The sequence below is a fragment of the Lytechinus pictus genome, chromosome 4, assembly GCF_037042905.1.
Source record: "Lytechinus pictus isolate F3 Inbred chromosome 4, Lp3.0, whole genome shotgun sequence".
Lineage (NCBI taxonomy): Eukaryota > Metazoa > Echinodermata > Echinoidea > Temnopleuroida > Toxopneustidae > Lytechinus > Lytechinus pictus.
Window position 1 is genome coordinate 10,165,342 of NC_087248.1, and position 20,128 is coordinate 10,185,469.

Sequence of the window (20,128 nt, forward strand, 5' to 3'; positions counted from 1 at the left end):
TGCTTTTAGGGCCCCTTTTGATACCAGCCTTTGCTGACAGGGCACCCTATGGAAATATTATTTGAAGAAATAAATAGGTAAATAAATAATTGATTTTCATGATTGAAAAGGTATTTAGAATGCCTAGATTCTAGGCCAAAATCTGAAACACGCGCGCGTATATGCATGTTCAGATACGCAGCTTGTTCTCTATTTAAATTATTATCCAGTTTCAGATCACAATATTAAAAAAAAATCTGCTGGTGCTTTGCGCTCGCATTATTGATGTAGGAAGATTTCCAATTACTCATCCTTTTCATGATGTACCAAACATGAATAGAGTAGTGTCCCATATTTAAATGTAAATCTCGAATTTTTCCGCTCGCGCTTCGCTCGCATTTATTGTATATACTTATCCTTTTCACGATTGCAAAAAGTGCTTAGAATGTCCATTCTTCAGGTAGAAATGTCAAATTTTCAGCTCGCGCTTCGCGCTCGCATTACTAGTATTTGATTGTTGAAATATGTAACGTCTTCATGGCTAACTGCAAGCAGCCGTTAAAGGTCAAGTCCACCTCAAAAAAATGTTGATTTGAATCAATAGTGAAAAATCAGAAAAGCATAATGCTGAAAATTTCATCAAAATAGGATGTAAAATAAGAAGATTTTCACAAAATAGTTATATGCACAATTTAGTCACATGCAAATGAGAGAATTGATGATGTCCCTCACTCACTACTATAGTATTTCTTTTTTTTTTTTATTGTTTGAATTATACAATATTTCAATTTTTACAGATTTGACAATAAGGACCAACTTGACTGAGCCATAAAAATTATGTTAAACAATGGTAATTCCACATGTTCAGGGCAAAATAAAACTTTGTTTCACAGGAAAATGAGGAGAAAATAAGAATATTTCATATAATAAAATAAAAAAGAAATAGTGAGTGAGAGAGTGATGTCATCAGTTCCCTCATTTGCATACTGACCAGGATGTGCATATAACTATATTTTGTAAAAAATTAAGCGAAATTGAAAATGTCATAACATTCTCATTTTCCATCCGATTTTGATGAAATTTTCAGTGTTGTGTTTGTTGGATATTTCTCTTTTTATTCAAATCAACGTTTTGTTGGGGTGGACCTGTCCTTTAACAGGTCCCTTTTTGATCAACTAATTTTTTCATCAGGGGATTTTCGAACTCGTCAGCTGTTCTACTCCAGCAGACGATTTTTTCCAGAATAGCTGAGCGCGCTTCAAAAATTTCACGTGTTCGCCGGCCACGCGCGCGCGATGTATTCGTGTGGCCTGGCCTGTATTATTAAAACGACGTTATCATTCATGGTTATAAATTATGTTTTGTCACTTTTTATGTGATTTACAATATTTCAACGTGTCATTCAAAGATGGACCAGATCCTTATATCAGTCAGGCTCATTCAGTCTCCAAGGTTGGGTAAATTTTCCGGAAATGTAGCAGAAATGAGGATGCCTGTTCACGCGACGCAAAGTGGGGCCGAGATACGAGACGAGGTTGCTCGTCTCTCGGGACAGTCCCCCGCAGATATTCGCCTGATATTCGCTGGGAAGTTGATCACTGATGTGCAAACAATGGAGGTAGGCCTAACGTTAGATTAAGTGTTTAGAACTTTAGATTCTAAGTTACTGCGCCTGAATTAATGATTGAAAGAATGAATGAAAAGACGCAGATCCGCACAACGTCAACCAACAAAAAGGGTGACCAGGTCCAGGGTGGCGTTTCATGAAAGGACTTGTGACGTCATGTCAGAAGTTTTATCCGACAAGTCCCATTTTATCCGACAGTTACTATAGGAACAGTACCTCTCAGCCAATCAAAATCAAGGAAAGATGTCAGATCTGACAACTTGTCGGACGAAAATGTTGATGAAACGCTCCCCGGATTTCACAAAAGTCAAAAAGAAATACGTTATACGGGAGTCACAATCGACAAAGCACGCTGCACGAGCGGATCGACCAAGCCAGGCCTAGGCTTAATGAAAAAGATCAACAAAGAAGGCTAAAAATTAGAATTGTAAAAAAATATAAAGAATCGGAAGGGAGGATGAACGAAAGAATGAAGGAGACAAAGAAAAGAGATGAATTGAAAAGAAAGAAAGAAAAGAATAAAAGGGAAAGTGCAAGAAAAAAAATTAAAATAAAAGAAGGATAAAAGAAAGAATAAAAGAGAGAAAAATGAATAAAGAAAGAAAGGAAGGGAAGATGAACGAATGTGTGAAAGAAAAAATAAATGAGAGAAAGGAAAAAAGTAAGATAAAAGGAGGAAGAAAGAAAGAATGATGGAAAGAAAAATGATTCAGAAAATGGAAAAAGGAAAGAAAGAAGAAAAACAAGTAAAGTAAGGAAGGAAGGGAGGGAAAGACAGAAAGAATAAGGGAAAATAATTAGAAGGAAAAATTGAAAGAAAGAAAGGATGAAAGAGGGAGGAAAGAATGAAGGGAGGAGAGAATAAAAGAAGAAAATAATGGAAGGAGAGAAAGAACGAGAATAAAAAGAAGGAAGCAAAGAAAAGTTGAAGGAAGGAAATAAAAAAGGAAATATAAAAAAGAAAGAAGGAATTAAGAAAGAAAAATGAACATAGAGGGATAGAAAGGATCAGGAAAGAAAGAAAGATAAATGGAACAAAAAAGGGCAAGCAAGAAGGATAGGATGAAGAAAGGATAGAAAAGAAAGAAAGAGGAAAAAGTTCAAATTTCAAGCAAACAAAAAAGTCCAATCATCTAACAAAAATCTTAATAGCCTACCGGTAAAGGCGGTATTTGGTGTTTTTTAATATATATTTTTTTGAATAAAAAAAACTAAAATGTTTCAGAAATGAATAAAATTTCAAAGCAAAAAAAAATTTAAAAATTAGATGAAACATCGCGGCATCACACACAGGCATCTCTTCCATCCCATATTACAAGCTTGCACCGATCACAAGAAGACTCAAAACGAAAGCTGAAACAACATAGATCTGGTTATGAAAACTCAATACATCACCAAATCAGTAATCTGAGAAAATCAATCCATAATATAATTTAAAAAATTCCTGCCGATTTTGTGATTATTTTGGTGGAAAACTGTTACCAATATCATGTGAGATTGTTTGCACCATTTAGAATCTGCTCCGATCCTACATGCCGAGCTAGTAGCCACACACAGGCAGGAGGCCAATTCGTTTGCAGTGTAAGCTTCAAGTTTCAAGTTTAATTTTATTGATTTCAAATCCAAACATAAAGGATTACAATCCTTGGGTTAGCAAGAAAATCACCGCAGAACTTGCAAAAGTTTACAGTTATCGATTTTATAGTTGTCTTTGCCTTGTCATCTGTTGGTTATTTCAAGAAAATTCTTCACTTTTAAACGTATTAACTTTATTTTGTTCAATATTCTGAAATACGGGACAAATATGCGTCCCGGGAAGGGTCTGTCGGGACGCAGAGACAAATGAGCAAAATACTGTACGATACCGGGAAATACAGGACGCCTGGTCACCCTGACGCCAATGGCTCGAAAAGGGGGCTCGGGTACTACTGGTTACCCTGTGAGTGACACAGAATCCTGACATCGAGGCACAAACTGGACCCTCAATAAAAGGAAAAGTTAGACCTCTATGTCGAGTTATTTCTCGGTATCGATCAGCCTTTTTTACTTTTGTTTTCAATTTTGAAAGGAGAACGAACGAGACAGAACTTTCCCTTTTTTGAGGGTCCAGTTTGTGCCTCGATGTCAGGATTCTGTGTCACAATAGACCTTTATCTATATAATCGAGGTAAGTGCATAATTTATTTTTCCCCTTTTTATTTGGGGTGCTATTGCGACCCCATTCTACCCCATTTTGGAGAGCACTCTGCCTAATATTACACGGACGAGTCCTGGGCTCCGACCCGCTTTTCTATACAGATCTAGAGTCTGCAGGGCTTCGCGGGCCGGAGCTCCCTGGGTTAGGGTACTGCCTGGTGCACTCAAGGGTACATGCCGCTGCACACAGAAAAATCAAGCCATACAAAATTAGAAGTCGTGTGTTGTGGACGCCAGCAGTGACATCCAGCATACACGACCCACTCACCACTGGCCTGACTGGCACTACCACTAGATCTAGTTTAACAATTAAAATCCTCTGCCAAACACGGTTCCTTGTGCGAGGTTAGTTCTAACCTCGCACAGTGGAAGGAAGCTGGAATCTAGACTAACTTAAATATTAGGGTCTTTGACTCTGGAACTGTGATGGTGGTCCCCAAGTCTGCGCACCTAACAACTTGAGTCAGATTTAATATGAATTTCTTTTTATTCAACAAAATCTTTCAGATAATAATGTTCCTAATGAGTAAGTGCACCAAATATCATAAAAATTTGAAAGAAATATAGGATTTTCTTGGAAAATCCTTGGGCAGTCATTTTCAGATTGACAAAAAAAAATGGTACCCCATGTCTGCGCCATGCTAATATTCTTTTATCCGGCTAGCCCTAGCTAGCTGCAAGCTAAACATTAGGATTGGATTGCGGGAGCATCGGCGGCTCAGTCCAGCGCCAATCAAGTTCAGCAAGCTTTACAACTTAAAATTTTGGCAGTACGATTTTGAAGAAGAATCACTTTCAGATGAGCTAATTTTCCAATACAGGCATTACTGCTCTTTGAATACCAAATTATTGATTATTTTGGAAATTTACAGAGAACCTTCCCTGTCGACTTATTTTTGGTTTGGGGTAGCTGGTCACAAAATAACTGAAATCAATAACGAACTGGATATTGATCAATTAGACCATATTTATCAATTCAACAGGTGTTGATTATTCCACACAAATAAAAAGAGCAAAATATTATTGTGTATATTTTGAGAGATTGTCTATTGTTAAGGCTCACACTTGCTCACTTCTTTTCCATACAAGAGGGTGGTGATTAATTGAGGGCATTATCGCATAGGATTTTTTATATAGATGTAGAGTCTGTAGGGACAGTGATTTTCCGTTTCAAAAAATTGCCTTTTCCGTTTCAGAAAATCTCAAATTCCGTTTCAGCATGTCAGAAAACGGAAATTCCGTTTCCCCATAGACTTTGTACACACGGAAAAGTGACAATTCCGTTTACACATTTACATGCACACTCGCACTGGTCAAAATTTGTATCTGCTACTGTACCAACAACACAATAAAATCCGTTCTAATCGGATCTATGCGGGTGAATAAAATATTTTAACACACCCATTTTGCATGCATACATCCTCACCTTTCATATTATTAGCATTATTTCACGGTGAAATGATATTTCATCGATAATTTTGGGGGTTTTTGGACATCGTTATCATCAGTCAACGTCTTTTCCCAATCCGCCATCTTGGATTTTAAGACCACGATATCGTGCTGTTACATCTTCAAACGTAGAGGGCAGCAACACACAACTGTGTACATGTAGTTGAACGATACATGTGTGCATGTGAAGCCCAACCCGGCCGGCCGGGTACGGGTACGGTGCGGGGTACAATCGAGTGTGAATTGTCATAATAGTAGCGAAGTGAGATCGTGTTTTCTGGGTTTTTTCGGCCATTTAATATTCTCATTTTGTTGTGATTTTGGAGTAATTTCTGTTGCTATTCTGTGTATTTTGAGGGAAAATACGTTTTCCGTGATTTTCCGTTTGAAATGCCATTTTCCGTTTCAAAAGGCCCTTTCCGTGAATTCCGTCCGTTTTCCGCGATCGCGGAAAATCACTGTCCCTAAGTCTGCAGGGCTGACTGTGGAGATCTGCAACTTTGGCGCTATCAGATGAGACTTAACTAGTTACCTGCATAGATCTATACAAATGTATATCATGGAAAATTGAGACATGAAATTGGCATGTAGAATGTTAGAATAACATTCCCAGTCCTTCTTTTTCCTGTAGGATCTGAGGATTTGTGAAAACACTGTGATCCATGCTGTACCTTCTCAGAGGATTCAACATACCAAGACCATTCATGACATTGACGTGGAACAACCACCGGTGTGTGGTCTCTTAGAATCAAGAATTGTGGACAAAGGTCTGTTTATGCTAAAAAAAAAATTTAGGTTATAAAATGATGCATTGTTTTAATAAACAATGATTGCCTTGAAGTTTCATGTCAGTCAAATAGTTGAAGGAAGCTAATTTGAATTTTATTTTTACAAGGTTTTGAGGTATAATTTCTTCCTTTTTTGCAAAGTGGTGGTACATTATATTCTAAAAAATGAAGGTCGTGAAAATGTATCATTTTTTTAAAGATTATTGTTAAATTCGTTTGGGATTAAAGACAAAATGAGTTCAATAGGGATGTTCTTTACATTTATGACTTATTCTTTTTATAGAGAGCATACTTTTCTATTTTTTATAAGTGGGAGTAGAAGTATACATGTGAGAAAAGACAGAATGAGAGGGAGATTTTACAAAAAGAAGAGAAAGTGAAATAATTGATAAGTAGCATAGAACTCTAGTATGCATACTGTAACATAGAATAAATGATGTACATGTACCTTTGTTCTTGTAGATGTCTAACAGATAATACCTGTATGCATACTTTGTTTATTGTAGAATTCTACAATGATATGCATGCATGTACCTTTTGTTCTAGTAGAAGTCTAACATATAATTTGCATACATTTTTACTTGTAGAAGGAAGTCTAACAGAAATGTTTATACACCTTTGTTCTTGTAGATGGCAATATACCTAATCCTGACCCTGGGTCATCTCTTCGACCTGGCTTCTATATTTATTGCAAGAGTCACTGTGTCTCAATACAACCTGGCAAGCTGAGGGTGTGCTGTCAAACCTGTAAGGATCCTGCTTTCATCGTCAGAGAGGTATGTAAATATGGGGAAATGCTCCAAATGGAGTGAAGAAAGTGGGGAAAATGTTTGAAATGGTTAGATACAGTGTTCCAGTGTATTCCCCTCCAAAATGAATTGAGCTATGAAAGTTAACATTATATGTTGTGATATTTCATGTTTAGATAGTACTTGATGAGGATGATGATGACTATGATGATGAGGATGAACTGATGAGGAGGAGGAGCAGGATGATAAGGAGGAGGATGATGAGGGTGATAATGATTAGGATGAGAGTGATGGTCATGATGATGATAATGATAAGGATGAGAGTGATGATGATGATGATGGTGAGGGTGAGAATGATTAGGATGAGAGTTATGATGATGATGATAATGGTGATAATGATTAGGATGAGAGTGATGATGATGAGGGTGATAACGATTACTTTATAGGATGAGAGTGATGATGATGATGAGGGTGAAAATGATTAGGATGAGAATGCTGCTGCTCCTGATGATATTAATCTATTCATTCTGTTATATATATATGTAGGATCCTGTATGCTGGGATGATGTAATTCTGTCCGATAGGATATCAGGAAGTTGCCTTACTCTAGGATGCCAAGGTGATAAAGCTGTAAGTTCAGAATTCAAAGTTTGAAATATGAGTATCGCTTTTCTCATAGCAGTTTGTGGAATAATTGTATTTCATATTTCGAATATATATTGGCATCTATCAAAGGTGCCTCTAACCCCTTTAATGTAACAGTTTTACTTCTTTTGTTGTTTCTCCCTGGTGCCCTCCTATTCATGGTCATCTTTATATTGGATCATATCTTATTAATATTTCAGTGCCCCCACCCCCTCATTTAACATTTCTTTGGATTTGATGAAATGTAATTAATGCATTATTAATGGAAATACGTTTCTTTAATTGGATATCTCACAATGTGTTACTGTTTTATTTATTCGTTTAATAACGATGATTACAATTGGAAACTTGTCTGACATATATCAGATCAGAAAATTTATATGACTCGGCACCCATCTGATCGTACAATTGTAAATATAATAAATGTAAATAAATGTACTTAACTAAAAATACAAACAAGAAAAATTGTTCAGTGAAATTGTTGTAATTATCATGTGAGCCGAATGACTCGGTGAGGGATAATTAACCATGAGGAAAAAAAAACAGGCAGTAGCTAATTTGCCTATTAAGTTTAGATTTCTGGCATTTCTTTTGTCAAAATCCATAACGAAATGTATTTTAGGTGGTTATTCGTAAAACTTATTTAGAGTTATGAATATTATAAATAATTCTTCATCCAGTGAGATACAAATTATTATGTTTTCTTATCTTTTCTGTATAATTCTATTGTGAAAAGGAATTTTTCTTCAAGTGTTCATCACATATATCATCAGGGAATGATCAACTCACAGTGCTTCCTCTTATACGGACCAACACCAGAAGGGTTATATGCATCACATGTGCAGATGTCTTGTAAGTGTGATGAAGAATAAAAATTTCTTTTAAGTTTTGGAAGGTAAACATTCATATATCAAGCAGGAACCAGGAGGCTGCTTCACAAAGAGAAGAGAATGACTGCAAATTGAACTTATGTCCACCCCGGTAACAACTTTCAATGTTTTAATGAAAGCTGCAAACTGAGAAAAAACTCATTTGGAATTTCTGTTCTTAATCCATAAAGAAATAATAGTTGAGGATTTTTTAAGATTTGCTCCGGCGACAATTGCTCCGATGGTAATTCTGCACGCTAAGCCAAACATAAATCCTAAACTCCAAAACTAAAAAACCCTAATCCCATCCTTTACATCATTCTGAGGCATAAATTCTATTACAATCTTAATTCTAACCCTATCTCTTTTCAGATATTAAGACTGGAGCAAATGTCGCAGGAGCTTAACTCGTGTCACCATGAGCAGCACCCTTACATGGACATCTATGTCTTATGAGATAAATTCCATAAGATGTCATATATTTTTTCCAGAAAATTTTACATGATTTATAACAGAGTAATGTGCCTTATTAAATAGATTTTTTTTTGCTTCAGCCATTCTATTACTTTGACCATTCTTTTATGTGTTTTTTTCTACAGAATATCTGTATTGGTCTTTCCATGTTCAGCTGCTCATGTGATGTGTTTGGATTGTTTTAGCCAATACTGTAGGTTGTGTTTAAATGAGAGGAGATTTATTCAGAGTCCTGAGCTAGGATACACATTACCATGCCCAGGTGAGTCAACTCTCTCTATGACACCTGTTACACTGGATTTCCTACCCCAGTCTCGGGGTGCCCTGAGACAGCTTTCTGTGCGTATACACAGGATTACCAAAGTTGTCTGACATCAAGCGAACCTGTCTCGGACCAGTCTCGGGCAGGTTTGCGTTAAACCGAATCCAAAGCAGTCTCGGGGCACCCCAAGACCGGTCTTGGAACACATCGCGAGGTGGTCCGAGATAGGTAGGTTTGTGCGTTTAGACTGGATTAGAAACCTGCCCAAGACTGGTGTGGGGGCGCCCCAAGACTACTTGGGTACTTAGGAAATCCGGTATAACAGGGGTCCATATTTCATGGTGGCATTTTACTCCAGATGCATCATTTCCAATTATACAAAATGTTTGTTCAGTGCCTGTACTATGAAATACCTTTAGAAGTTACCTTGGATCCCATCAGATGTAATGGTGGAGAATCATATGAAAGAATGCACAAAATTAGAAAGGGGACATCCCCACTAAAATATAAATTTATTCATAATTATCTGAGCAGCTTTATGAAATGCCCATCTGGTCTAATGTCCCCTTTATTGTTTCAAACTTTTAATTCCATCATAGAATGTCACGATGTTTTCTTTTCCTTGATTGTTTCTTCCTTTTCAGCTGGATGTGAGGATTCTCTCATCAAGGACACACATCATTTCTTGGTGCTGGGAAAGGAACAGGTACAGGTTACATTGATTTGAGTTTTGCAGATATGAAACTGGTGAAATATTTTATTGAAACCAATGCCCTTTTCATGCTGCAGTTCTAGTTTAGGGTGCCCCTAGCAGAGCTGCCAACCATTACGTTTTTGCCGTAATCATTACGTTTTTTCATTCAAATTACGGCATTATGGTTTTTCTTTTCAAATTACGTTTTTTGACAATTTTGATAATGTGTGTACATAATTGTATGTATGTGGAGTGCGTGTTGAGCCCGAGATGAGCCTGGTACTTGCGCGTGCGTAGTCGCCCGCCGGCCGGTTTTCCAACGCACTTTAATAATTTGATAGCGTGCACGTACATATACGTTAGTTGAATATGCGAGCGGCATGCATGGTACGAATCGCGATGTAAGGATGATGACGTCATCCAAGATGGCAACTTACGATGACAAACGAAATGATCGAGGATGATTATGTTTTGATCATCATTTGAAAGGAAATAACAGTAACTGCGGTCTAAGGTACGATATTTCTGAATTTTATATATTTTATCTTAAATTTGCATGTAATTTCTTTCCTATAAAGTGATGTTTTATGTACAAAAAAACGATCCGAAAATCAGATTTCCGCCGAATGTTAGATCTAACGTTACTGCTAATACGTTGTCTTTACGCACGGGCCAACACTCTTCAGGTGAGTGGAGCCAACGTTTGTTCTTGCAGCGCAGAGCGAGGAGTACGATGAATTGGGTAGGGTAATTCCCCAAATGTAGTAAGAGAAGAGTCCATTTGTAATGGAGGGGATTTGGAGGTTTGAGGGAAATTATTATTCCATTTGCAAAATTTTACAAAAATACTCATCATATATATTAAAGATTGAATCATCAAAAGATATTTTTCATATACTTTAAAATTAATTGTAGTGATAAAGAAATGAAATTTTGAGGCTATTTTCTTGAATTGATTAATATCAATTCCCTTCGGATTACGGTACTGTCTGGTTAATTTTCATCAACTCGTATCAAACAAATACGATGAATTTGGCTTTGAAAAGACCTGGAAAGCTCTTCATTGTCCCCTGAAGTAATAATACTTGGTGATATTCAACATTTATTGATAGTTTCACATGATTTATACTAGAGAGATGTCCTACTGCCTTTGGAATTCATTAAAAAAGTCGGCACTTAAGCATTCAGTTTAGCAGGAATGGGAAGATTTCTTCCCCGGTTCTGGCGGCCTAGATGTCTGCTCTATAGTGCTGTCACTGCTGGGGATGATTGAGTGTGCGTGCAGTGTGATTGAGGCTGAGCTGTGCACATCGTGAAGTGATTTACGATGGGACTTTTGTGGAATGATTTCAACTTCTTAATCTTATCTATAGATCTATTTGAATTTTAGATTAGATTGATTTATGAATAATTTTTCTATATTTGTGGAATGTTACATGTACACTTCCATTTTATGACACTTTAATTTTAAAGGGTACTGTTTGGCAAAAACAATGTTACTTGGGAAGAGATGTCTGAATTGATGTCAACTTTTTTTTTTATTTCTCTTAGTCTACAACTTGGTAGTTTTGTCAGGAAACTCAACATAAAACAATGAATTATTTTAGAAGTGGAAAGGAAGCCCCAGAAAAATGGAGCCCTAAAAATGTTCACCAGAACTGATTTTGGTGCCCCTGAAAGAATTTTTTCTCGACAGATCTTCACTTTGATAAGTGCCGGAGTAGGTTGCACTACAAAATGAAAGGCCTAGCTACTTGTCATTTTTAGAAAAATTTGCCTAGGTGCCCATTTGACTAGAATAAAAGTGGCCTTCATGCCCTTTAGAATGGCCTTGATACCCCTTGAAATTTTGGGGCATTCAAGGCCACTTTGCCGGTTGCCCCAAGCTGAAAGTGCCCACTTAAAAATGGCCTTGCCCCTCTCAATTCTTAATTCAAGCCCTGCTACTGACTTAATTAAAGTTGGTAGATTATATCAAACGGCCCAAGACTAAGGGTCCAATTTGTAACACTCCGTTACTTAGCCCAGACTAGGCCTAGAGATAAACTTTTTTTTAATTGTTCACTGCATACATACTTTTTGCATTGGATGTTTGTCGCGTGTGGTTTTAAGGTTCGTTTTAACACATTCCTTTTTTTTTGTTGGAAATTCCTTTTTTTGGCCATAATGATTCCTTTTTTTGCTTGCACAAGGTTGGCAGCTCTGCCCTAGTTGATCTTTTAAGAGATTTACCTGTCTGTATGCCAATAAATCAAGACTGGTTACGAGTAAGGGCTACGTAATTGTTTTTTATCAAAAAGCTGTTTGTAAGTTGCACATGATTTTACCTGCAACTCTTACCCATTACTGGGGACCTGTTCTCCAGTGCACATTCAACAAAGCAGATTCTCATTCATTTTATTTGCATCAGCTAAAGTTCAAATCAATCTTTATTCCCGTCGTTAAAAACATCCAAATGCAGAGTTTACTATTTGTTAGAATTTGCCAAAGATTTTGATAAATCCCCCCCCCCCCCCCCTTGTGAAAAAAAAATGAAAGTTGGGGGTAACAATAATAGATAACCAGTCATGCATAAAAATGCATATAAATCACAAACAACTTCATGAAGCACCTATCAGAACTGGCTCCCTACATTATATGTTGCTTAACAATAATAGTAATTGCTGGACTTATAATTTATATAGCACTTTTTGCCTCAGGATACAAAGCACTGCTGTGTACACATATATTTGCCTCTGGCTTGTATACCTGATACAAGAGATTTGGTACTGTTGAGAATCTCTTGAGTGAGAGTGGTGTCTTGTGCTCCTCCCAGGGTGTGGTGCTGATAATCAGATAATAATAATAATAGGCATTTATATAGCGCCATCTATCTAGGAATATTCTATTCCGAGGTGCGTTGTTATTACCCCGGCTTTAGCTCGAGCTGCCTTTCAGCGCTCATGCGTTCAAGGATGAGTAGAGAGTGGAGAAAATGTGCCATGTTTTCATGCTCTGCTCACCAAGTTTTATTCATGTGATTCATATTCAGTCCTTTGTTATATTTCATAGCATGTGCTGGTGCAATTTATTATTACTCATGTAAGCCGCTTATATTTGTTTTTTATGATAGTATGCCCGATACAAGAGATTTGGTACCGAGGAGTATCTTCTAAGTGAGGGCGGGGTCCTGTGCCCCTCCCCAGGGTGTGGTGCTGGTATACTACTAGAATCAGGAGAGGAGAGGAGAGTGGAATGCCTGCAGGAGGAAGGCTTTGGATGTGGGGTAAGGATCTCATGATTCACACAATTTGTTTTAACAAAATTCGATACTGTTATTACCGTATTTTCCGGTGTATTAACCGCACCTTTTTTCCCGCTTTGTAATCTTAAAAAATTGGGTGCGGTTTATACAAAGAAACAACAAAAATTTCATCAGAAAACTGACTGTGTTTCTTGAGTATTTTAGATTATCAAATGACCGAGAATTATTTAGAATATTTAATGTATAATTATTTGTTGGTTACTGAAAATAGAGAGTATATTTTGCAAAGTTTTTTTTTTAAATCTTCTTTGTAAAGGTTGTTTTATATTATTTATTTAATTACTATCAATTTAATAATGTTTTCCTAAAAATAACCTGATCGTTTTGTGATGAAAACTTTTTTTTTCAGCTAAAATTGCATGGAAAATGCGCTTCAATAGGCATGTAATCGTAATCGATCGTAATCGTAATCGGTTATTAAAAAAGGCAATAAATAATGTCCTTAATTCTTTATTTCTCTCTGTTTTCTCTCAATATTTAAAAAAAAAATCCCTTTTTATACCATAATTTTGATATTCAAAAATGCAATTTTATGGTCTCCTTTTCCTTAAAAAAACCCTGGCTGTTTTGTAATGAAAACTTATTTTTTTATCGTAATCGATCGTAATCGTAATCGGTTAGAAAACAGGCAATAAATAATGTCCTCTATTCTTCGTTTTTTTTACCTCAGTTTATCTCAACATTTTTTTTTCTTTTTCCGTCTTTAGACTATACGTTTGATATACAATACTGCCATTTCATGGTCTTTTTTTTCTTTATTCTACAAAGAAATAGTTGATATTTGAAATATAAAGTTAAAGAATAAAGTAACCATTTTGTTAAATACAAAAATTAGTAATATATGTTTTGGTCTTTTAATTGGTTGGTAGTGATAATACCCCAAATGCCAACATCTCAATGTGCCAATTTTTTTTTTTTTTTTTTAGGCTCCCGATTTTGGGGGTGCGGTTAATACACGGCCGCGGTTTATATACCGAAAAATACGGTAGCAGCTGATTATTGCCAAATATGGTGTGCAAATGTCAGATTATTAGGAGATTAATTTTCACAGCGTGCCTTGCATGCAGGCTTAAGAGCTATTACAGTGAGTGCATTGTCCATGGTTATTCTGTAATTCTGTTACATTTTTATCATATCTTTACACATTAAAGAAATAAAACAATTTACCTCATCAGACTGTTGTCTCACCACTAGATTGGCCGGATATGAGGATTACGGCACTTGGATCGTCAATCTCCTACTGACAGAAGGGTGGGCAATTTATACGACAGATTTTGCATTCTTCAGATTCAAACTATGAATAACAAACATATGTAAGGATTAAAATCATCCTTTTCATTTCATAGTTTGTCTTCTGCCGGAACTGCCATGAAGCCTACCACGATGGGGAGTGTGGACAGAGGATAGAGGAGCCTCAGAATCCGACAGCACTGGGGTCAGAGGTCAACAGTGAGAGGGAGCGACAAGCAAGATGGGAGAAAGAAGAGAGTAGAAGAATCATAGCAGAGACCAGTAAACCTTGCCCTAACTGCAAAGTGCCTGTAGAAAGAAATGGTGAGTGTGTTTTAAGCTGAGGATATCGAATTTTCCTTTTGTTATGCCACAGTTCCAATGGCGCATTGGACCCTAGACCAACCCGGGGGCGGTTTCATAAAGCTGTTCTTAAGTTAAGAACGACTGGTGAACCTTTCTTGCACGCTTAACCATCGCCACTGAATATACCATTTACCACAAGAAAGGATCACCAGTCGTTCTTAAAGTGGCTCTTAACTTATGAACAGCTTTATGAAATACCCACCTGGTATGTGTTTCGTAAAGCTGTTCGTAACTTAAGAGCAACTTAAGAAAGACTTGGGAACCTTTCTTAGGTGCTAAATAATCACCAATGGACACTTAATGAGGAATATCACTTACCACAAAAGGATCACCAGTCGTTCTTAAAGTCACTCTTAACTTACGATCAGCTTTATGAAACGGCCCCTTGAGCTGTTATGTTATTTCCATTGGCAAACCATTAGTCGGTTTGGAGTTGGTTACGTTGCTGTGACTGTATCATCAGTTGGGTGGTGGCAAGAAGATGCATACAAGATTTCAATCACCAGTAATTTCACACAGCCTACCTCAGATACACTCAATCAAATGAAATGCATTAGATTATAAATGTCTCTGGAGGAATAATTTTTCTGGTATCGCATTGCAATTTGCTCCACATTTTTTAAAGACTGCTTCAAGAAAAGTCTTGTTTAGTAGAGTTGTTTTATATAGGACTGTTCAGAACATAATTGAGAGCTTTTCACTTATGACCAATTATGCTAATCAATTTGGTAAGAACATATTTCCTCTGATCCTGTAAAAATTTATGTAAAAATTGTATAAAGAAATATTTATATTTTGCCCTACACTATGAATCCAGTATTCAGACAGCTACTGAACCAGTTATCACAAGGATTTGTATTCTTGTTGAATAAGATATACACTTATAATTAGTTGATGCAAATATATAGTTGGCTTTCTCAACTAAAAAAAGTATATTTTGCCTTTCATCTGAGTTAATAAGAGAGAAGAAATTTACCTTGCAATTTTCTGAATGCAAATTTGACTGGGCCAGTTATTTTATATATTTCTTGGTTCAATAGTTACATACAAGTAGTGTTTTGCTTTGCACAAGCAATCTGTTGTTATTTGCTTGTAACATTTTGTATTTAATGCTGGTTGATACTGACTCATTTTAAAGCTGATTATCAGACTTTAATCCGAGTCTGTATTTTCTGAACACAATATTCCACCTGAGGGTATAAACTTGTTTGGTCTTTGTTTTTCTTGTCCCCCCTCCCCTCCCAGGTGGATGTATGCACATGGTCTGCAGTCAAGCCCAATGCAAGTATGAGTGGTGTTGGATATGCGGAATCGGCTGGAACATGGACTGCCTAGAAGATCATTGGTTTGGTACAGGCTTGCTTTTGTGACATCACAATATGAAAGCATATCCCTAAAACTTATTTCAACATATGATGTGATAAAGAAGATGATAACTCTGATAAGAATCTTGTTTGTGAGTGTTTGATTTTTACTTATAATATCAGGTCATCTTCATGAGCTGATTTAGCAAATCAGAATAGATTATATATAAGGTGAACTGGGGTCCGTTGCAGAAAGAGTTGCGTTTAAACGCAAGTCAAAAAATCAATCGCAAGTCCAAAATGCACGTTGTTGATTGGTTGAAAATGAAGTTGCGCGTGATTTTTAGAGTTGCGTTTGATTGCAACTCTTGCTGCAACGGGCCCCTGATTATATCTACTGATGGCAATGTGACAGCATTTTTTATTCTTTGTGGATGCAATAATAGTGTATATTTTTTATCATAGTATATATTCCATAACTGAAATATGGACATGTGTCCGTGTACATCTATATATGTATAAGCCTCCCTTAAAAAACAAAAATTATCACAATATTCCACTATTTTGATAATACTTAAAACATACATCATAATAAGATCTCTAAGCACTTTTCAGTACTTGTTGAATAAATGTTGGCATATCATTGTATTAGTAATCGAGACCATTCTCATTCTCAGTCTTACATGCATGTATCAGCCAAGTCTGTTGTATATCTCTTTGCACATCCGTCTTCAACTATGATTTTCACTCCTCTATGAGTTGGGGGAGATTTTACGCTGTTGGAGAGTGGATACTATATTTAGATGTTGTGAGCACAGTTTATTCTTTCCTTGTATCGTTTAAAGATAGAGCAATTTTTCTTTTTTTTTTTAGATGAATTTCTGCCGAGTAGGCTTATCGCTCTTCTAACTTTACTTTCCGGACAGATCTCATTCCCAGGAAGGTGAGAGTTTAGTACCACTTCTTTATTTCCCCCATCTGTGACTTCGACATCGTCAAATTTGTTTTTGATTTGCTGAAACTCACAGGAGAGCATCTGATGAATGATCTCGGTCAGTGAAGACACCTTCCCTATCTAACCTCCCCCTGTCTTTTGAATTTCAGATTTGTGCACACTTCATTCTCTCTTGGCAGATAGCTTCATACATTTTCATTGGTCCTTCATACATTATAAATCCCTTACTTTCCCGAAACGGGCATTAAACTGTTCGAGGATGTACATCCATGAGCTGTTTTGGGGCGTCAGTAATACAAAATCATTTTTCTTGGATTCTACTAGGTCCAACTGGTCCCGGATGAGTTGAACCAGAAGATTCTCCTCATCACAGGACCAGTTGGCTGTTCTTTTTTCCACTTATGAGTTTTTCCCATGTCTTTATCTGCGGATAGAGATTTTAAGCCATGATGGCACAGCTTCTTTGAAAAGCACCAACTCAAGATCGAAACTATAACATAGAATCAGGTTTGGCAATTTTGCTCATCTAACTTTACTTACCAGACAGATCCCATTCCCAGGAAGGTGAGAGTTGATACCGCTTCTTCATTTCTTAGAGTCACTTTGGCACCGTCGTCGTACTTATTTGCAATAAACTCACAGGGGTGCATTTGATGTATCGTGTCATTTAGGGGGGACACCCCCCCCCCCCCCCCCGCTGACCTGCCCCCCCTCCTGTCTTGCGAATCTCTGATTCATGCAGACTCCATTCTCTCTTAGAAAATCGCTTCCTACATTTTAAATCCCTTACTTTCCCGAAACGTTGTAATGAAAGTAAAGTAAATTTCAATATTCCTTGATTTTAATTTCTTGATTTGAAGATATACTCATTTAGTTCACCTCGCTTTGTACAAGGCAATGGAACACTGCCAGCAAGCCGAAGCATTATTTAGAACCTGTTGACGGGCCTTTGCAGTATGCATATTTGTTTGTAGAAGGATATGGTCAGTAAACTTTGTACAAAATCCTCAATTGAGGTGTCATCCGACACATCTCTGTCACTAGTTAATATTGTTTGGGGCTCTAAAAGATGAAACGTGAAATTGTAGGTCTACTTGTAGGAACATTTATTAGTCAAATCAAAACAGCCCAGAGAATTTAGTATATACAGTCCTGAAACAATCTGGAACTAAGTCTAATCTATCGGTGATGATACTTTTGGCAAACAAGCAGTCAGTAAGCCGTTGTAAAACTTCCTTTTTCCAACATAATTCAAATAATATTCAGATGATAAATGGTCGTTGATCAGCACAAGAAAATAAGTTACACCTGCTTTCGAGAGGAAATCTATTTCTCTGACAAAACAAACTTGAAAAAGAAAATATGTTGACATCGCAACGTATCTAACGCGTTGCAGGTTGACACAAAAGGCGCGCAACTCTGCAACCAGCGATGTTACGTAACAATAAGTTACGTAACAATCGCATTACCACAATATGACTCAAAGTAAAGCACAAGAAACTTGTTTGAAAAAGTGAGATAAGTGAGCTTTTAAAGAAATAATATTATTAAAATGTCTCAATTCACTTCAGGAAAAAAAGTTTAATTTTCATACTTTTTAGACATTGAAATCCTTGGATGTGATTACACAAATAGGCTGGTATGCCCTAGAAGTGTTCACGGCCATCTCCTTCATCAGTTCTCCTACGAATGTATTGTTGATTTGTTTCATGACAAGATCCTCATCTGGTAAAGTTAAAGATAAATTCCAGTTTTGGGAACGATCTAAAAATGACTTTTTACAGAATTTAATATAAGGATCACCAAAGTGTCTGTTTGTATGAATAAAAAATATGTGCCAAAGGATTCTGGAAGAAATTGTGTAATTGCTGAGAAATAAGCAAAAAAAGTGCGGATTCGGTCACTTCCGTCGGGTCTTTATTCCAGCAATAATAATACACTGTCCCACGTGTGCCTATCTGTGTTGGCGATCTTCAGTGTGATCGTTTTTTAGCTAGATATTATGATTTCACAAAGTTCAGTTTATGTAACTGTACCAGATCTAGATCCACGATGATATATCAATACTTTACCTTGGTTTTACAGACTTTCTCACGAAATCAGTGTTTTACTGCAACTACGTTCATTTAGCTTTAATCTTGCCAGATGGATAGTGTGAAATCCTGTATTTAAATGAAACCTTCAGATTTTATTAACATTGTTACCATTTGCACTCTTATGGAGTTATGAATATAAACTGCTCACATACTGTATGTATTCATAAATTGTAATCTCAATCATGAAAAAAAGTTTAATTTCCATACTTTTGAAATATTGAAATCCTCAGATCTACAAATGTCATGTTGATTTTTTTGACGACAAGATCCCAATCTAGGAGTGTCAGTCTTGCCATAGTGTAAAATCCTGTATTGAAATGTTCCTTCAAAATGTCTAAATTCACATCATTAAAAAAAAACTTTATTTTTATACTTTCGAATGATTGAAATCCTCAGATGTGATAACACAAAGAAGATGGTATGCCCTAGAAGGATTTCTGACCATCTCCTTCCTCAGATATCTTCTACAAACGTATTGTTGATTTGTTTCACGACAAGATCCTCATCTGGGAGTGTCAGTCTTGCCATAGGGATAGTGTGGAATCCTGTATTCAATTAATGAAAAAATTAAGATTTTATTTATACTATTACTACCATTTGCACTCTTCAGGAGCTATAAATATATATTGCTCACATACTGTATGTATTCATTTTTCAATCTCATCAGTATCAATTTCAATTCAATTAAAATTTATTTCCACATCTGATTAAAAACACAAGTACAAATTCATATGCGGATAGATATATACAATAAAAAACATTAAAATGAAACATATTCAGTTCGGAATCATAATGTGGTGGGAATTGACAAAGGCCTTTCAGGGTTATTCCCAAAGGTAATAAAATTTACATAAACTGTTTCTTAAATATATTATGATAAAGTATCCTGTATCATAAAACCTATTTTCAATATTAGGTGTTTATTAAATCAGGCCTATCAATTTTGGTTAAATATAAAACATTGCAGAGGTATTAAAGAGAATAATTCATGATTATACCTCAGGATTTTGAAAGACCCAGGTGGCCAAATGAATTTTCAGTTTGTCAAATTTTCACAAGCATAATTTTACTCTATCCTTTTGACTAGAGCAATGAGAAAGTATAGCAAGAGTTTGTCAAATTTGCAGGTTTCAACCTACAT

The 20,128-nt window shown here is 36.4% G+C and overlaps 1 protein-coding gene across 1 annotated transcript; it reads left to right on the forward strand.

The window, feature by feature from the left end:
* The first annotated feature begins 1,195 nt into the window (after positions 1 to 1,195).
* On the forward strand, positions 1,196 to 19,736 carry LOC129255720 (E3 ubiquitin-protein ligase parkin-like). Its single transcript, XM_064098341.1, has 10 exons — positions 1,196 to 1,597; positions 5,883 to 6,018; positions 6,670 to 6,815; positions 7,335 to 7,418; positions 8,170 to 8,285; positions 8,902 to 9,038; positions 9,683 to 9,744; positions 12,845 to 12,997; positions 14,383 to 14,590; positions 15,878 to 19,736. The coding sequence occupies exons 1-10, from the start codon at positions 1,388 to 1,390 to the stop codon at positions 16,000 to 16,002; spliced, it is 1,377 nt and encodes a 458-aa protein (XP_063954411.1). The 5' UTR covers positions 1,196 to 1,387; the 3' UTR covers positions 16,003 to 19,736.
* The last annotated feature ends 392 nt before the right edge of the window (positions 19,737 to 20,128 follow it).

What these genes read in the sequence shown, in the direction of transcription:
- LOC129255720 (XM_064098341.1), top strand. Translation starts at nt 1,388, where the DNA reads ATGGACCAGATCCTTATATCAGTCAGGCTCATTCAGTCTCCAAGGTTG. An exon ending in ATCAAGAATTGTGGACAAAG is followed by an intron (nt 6,019 to 6,669) that starts GTCTGTTTATGC and finishes TTGTTCTTGTAG; the next exon opens with ATGGCAATATACCTAATCCT. An exon ending in TGGTGCTGGGAAAGGAACAG is followed by an intron (nt 9,745 to 12,844) that starts GTACAGGTTACA and finishes TTTTTATGATAG; the next exon opens with TATGCCCGATACAAGAGATT.